Source organism: Propithecus coquereli, unplaced genomic scaffold (genome assembly GCF_000956105.1).
Source record: "Propithecus coquereli isolate 6110/MARCELLA unplaced genomic scaffold, Pcoq_1.0 Scaffold214, whole genome shotgun sequence".
NCBI lineage: Eukaryota > Metazoa > Chordata > Mammalia > Primates > Indriidae > Propithecus > Propithecus coquereli.
This window is the reverse complement of record NW_012146523.1, coordinates 644,230-647,852: the sequence shown is the minus strand read 5'-3', so window position 1 is coordinate 647,852 and position 3,623 is coordinate 644,230. Positions and strand designations below refer to the sequence as shown.

At 40.6% G+C, this 3,623-nt stretch overlaps 1 protein-coding gene across 2 annotated transcripts in view; it reads right to left on the bottom strand.

The window, feature by feature from the left end:
• Nucleotides 1-755: 755 nt before the first annotated feature.
• Nucleotides 756-3,623, bottom strand: part of UBE2E2 (ubiquitin-conjugating enzyme E2E 2) — a 384,028-nt gene continuing 381,160 nt past the window's right edge. For both annotated transcript variants that reach the window (XM_012644571.1, XM_012644572.1), the window contains exon 6: nucleotides 756-1,607. In XM_012644571.1, coding sequence (XP_012500025.1) covers nucleotides 1,510-1,607 — 98 coding nt within the window. In that variant the 3' untranslated portion in view covers nucleotides 756-1,509. The remainder of the gene's footprint in view (nucleotides 1,608-3,623) is intronic.

The window sequence follows — 3,623 nt, the reverse complement described above, 5'->3', positions numbered from 1 at the left end:
AGATGGAAGATTTAGAGGTAAATGACTAATATTTGTAAATTCTTCTATTTAGCAGTAGAGATGTTAATGGTTCCTTAAATGAGACTAAGCAGTGTGGTGGGAATATAACTGTATTTAGTGGAGCATGAGTTTCCAGTATCCCTTGTAACACAAAGAACCTTGAATATCAATCAGCAAGCCAGTGCGTTTTAAAAACCACACCACCCACACATTTCCTCTGCCTCCTATAGCTGCACGCTAAAACAGGCTGAAGTTCAAGCCAGACGGACATACCCTGGTCAATGAGTGTGTTGACTATGCATGATAAAGTTGAGTTTACTTTGTGCACTAAAATTATGGAGAAAAAACAGAACAAAACAAAGCTTGAGGGCAATCACTATAACAATTTTAAGAGGAAAACGAAGAGAAAAATCAACTCAAAAGTGGTTGAACACGATGATTAGCTCAGACTTCACTTTCACAAGGCTATTTTTCGAGCCACATATTTTAATAATAATTGTTGAGTAAAGAAGGTTGTAACAGAAACAATGCCCAGCCAATATGTAAAATGATAGTGATCTGGTGAAACAACAGCAAAATCACCAGGCTATTGACAGCTGGAGAAATTCCACATGCTAAGCAACTCAACTGCAAAGAAATATTAGAGGTTTGAGATGAAAAATACACTTGAACCTGTAATTGAATTAGACAAGCCTCACTACACACAGGGTTACGTTGGTCACCAGGACACAAAGCAAGCGCCAGATTACCAGAAGTGCATTTATCAGCCACAGTGATTTATTGAGTGCTTTAATAATACAAGTGTACATCAACTGATCCACAGTCAAAAGTGGCAGGTCCCTAAGAAATTTACAAGCACTTTAAGTAAATCAAAATACATATTATTTTGTTCAATCCAACAGTCTTCTGCGTGGGAGACAGAAGGCTAGTGATAAACAGAGTCTCAGTAATGCACAGTGATTCTGATTGAAGCTTTTGTACAAAAACTTGTTCCCAGTAGCATGCACCCACCAATAAAGACTTCAGTACAAAAAATTAACTCTAAGCACTACATTTAAGTAGAAACAAGATATAATTCTGAATCTGTGTTTTCCCGAAAATCACATAAAAGGAAAAAAATCAAAATAAAACAAACGACAAAAAAACAAAACCACACAGTAATATAAAGCTTTGTAAGAAAGCTCTTACTATTACAAATCCAATATTGTTTGCACTGAAACCAAAAAGTTCCCATCCATGTTGAGGTGGGAAAAAAAAATCCCAAATCTTTCAAGTTAACAGAATCAAAAAGGGAATAAAATGAGAAAAAAAGAGAGGGAGAGAGGAAGGGAGGAGGGGGGAGGGAGGAAGCAGTAGGAAGGGGGTATGGATGACATACCATCACAAAACAGTTCCGAATTTACTAAAAATAGGAAAATAAGAACCAAGGTCTGGAGGGGTGGGCGGGGCTATTGATGCACTTGGTGAATGTGCTTGCACAGGTCCGGCGGGGGCGCGGGCAGCGGGCCCCTATGTGGCGTACCGCTTGGTCCACTGTCTGGCCATCCGGTCGTGCTCCGCTCTGTTGGTCATGTACTGTGTGGCAATGCTGCCCACCAGAGGGTCGGCTGCAAGGGAAACAGAGTCAGGAGTCAGTAAATACCAGGACCTCTGCCTCTAAGTTGGAAAAGGAGTGTCCAGAAAGCTGACCCTTGTTCAAGGAGTGTGAGGGGAGGTAAGAAGCTGCTGTCCTAACCTGGACCACCACTGCTGCAGCCGAGCCAGTGACCTGCTGCTGTCAGACCACCTGGCACACCAGCTGCCCGGAGTCCTCTATCTGTAGTTTACTAATACCTTGTCATTTCTCTTGACAAGTCTTATTTGCTCTCCCTGTTCCCACCGCACTTCTCACCCTGCTCTGCTTGTCTTCAAGTAGATATTTCACTGAGAAAAGGCAGGTGGCTATGGGAGAAGGACTCCAGGGTCCCTGATGAGCTCTCTGGGAAGAGGTTCAGATGGCTTGAGCAACTCCTTATCCCTGGCTAGTACCACAGGCAGGGCAGCCGTGCCCCTCACTACCTGCTCTAAGGGGACTTCAGAGCTTTAGCTGAACAGTCACGCAGCAGCTATTAATTAGACCAAACGAAAGAGGGGAGAGATGGTCTGTTTCTTCAAAATTTGGGAACATCGAAATCTACACAGCTCATTATCACAAAAATACCAATAGATGTTAATAATAGCTAGGACTCACCATGATTAACCAAGTCCTAAAACTTGAACATATTAATGACACAGATCTCTGAGGGACCTACAAAAAGAAACAGGAGTGTGTGGAGAGTCACTTGGCCACCATGGAGAAGGAGTGGAGCCCCTCCAAGTCCACGTGGCGCCAAAGTCCACACTCCTAACTACAGGGTGCTAGGAGATAGCTCTCTACTTAGAATGTTGATAGGATTAATGTCTAATGAAAAAAACAAAACAAAACCCAAGCAATTAAAAAAAAGTAATAGGTTCCTAGAGATCCCAGACTCTACTCTTTTCCCTCCAGTTCTCTAATTTCACTCTTCCCCTAATTTTTACTTCCCCTATTTTTGGTGTTGAGAATTTGGGTGTATTACAGCAGGCAGGTAAGAAGGAACCAAAAGGGGAAATGAAAAAAAAAAAATCAGCAAAAGCTATTGTTTCATATGAAAAAAAAAGTAGGGAATATGTCAGTGTATCTGTGGTCTGGTATCACCTATAACTTGGGACGACTGAGACTCTAATCTTGTAAGATATTCATGGTCATACCTTCTCAATATGAAATGTATAATGGAAATACCACCTTTTAATTGATCTGAGGAGGCAGATGATAACAAAGCCTTTGAAAACCTGTTGAACAAGACCTTGCAAGTTTTTTTGGAATTGTACTAAGCTTATTATAATTATTCTAGGGAGAAGCCAGTTTCCTATATTCACTTGTATCACATATAATTAATAGACTTCCTGGTACTACGGAATTTGTTCACAACTTTTGCCTTTCTGCCTACTCGTAGTGATTCTTATTCATTTTCCCAAATGCTGAAACTAAAACTCTGCTATTTAAACCAGCCCAGCCAAGATTCAAAAAGATTTAAACCAGCAATACCGAATGTAGACACAAAAAAACTGAGAATTGACCAAGATACTTATTAAAAAATGTGGTCTTTCAGTTAAGATTAAGTAATGACCTTACAGTTTAAAAGGGCCAAAGTGAAATCTGAGCCACACTTCCCTACCTTTGAAAAAAATTATCTTGTTGCAATTCCTAGCAGTCCAGAATGCAAAGCCTAGGGTGAAACTTGGGCATTCTCAGTAGCTTAAGTCTACATCACTCAAGACAAGTGTTTAATTAAATACAACTTATATTAGTGAAATACACTAAAGATCCACTCTAATTTACTGATCGAGGTAAGGCTTACTTACTGCCAGAAGAACGACTAGCGACATTAATGTTCTACCTCAAACAGTATTCTCACTCTGTGCACATACTGGGAACAACACAGGTCTGTCATTTCAGCTCAAAGGAGGTGGAGGGAGACGAATGAAGGATAAAGGGAACAGGAAGCCGTAGGGTAGGAAAAAGTGTTAAGTCAAGTGTTAACAGTATTTTAGTAGGGACAGAA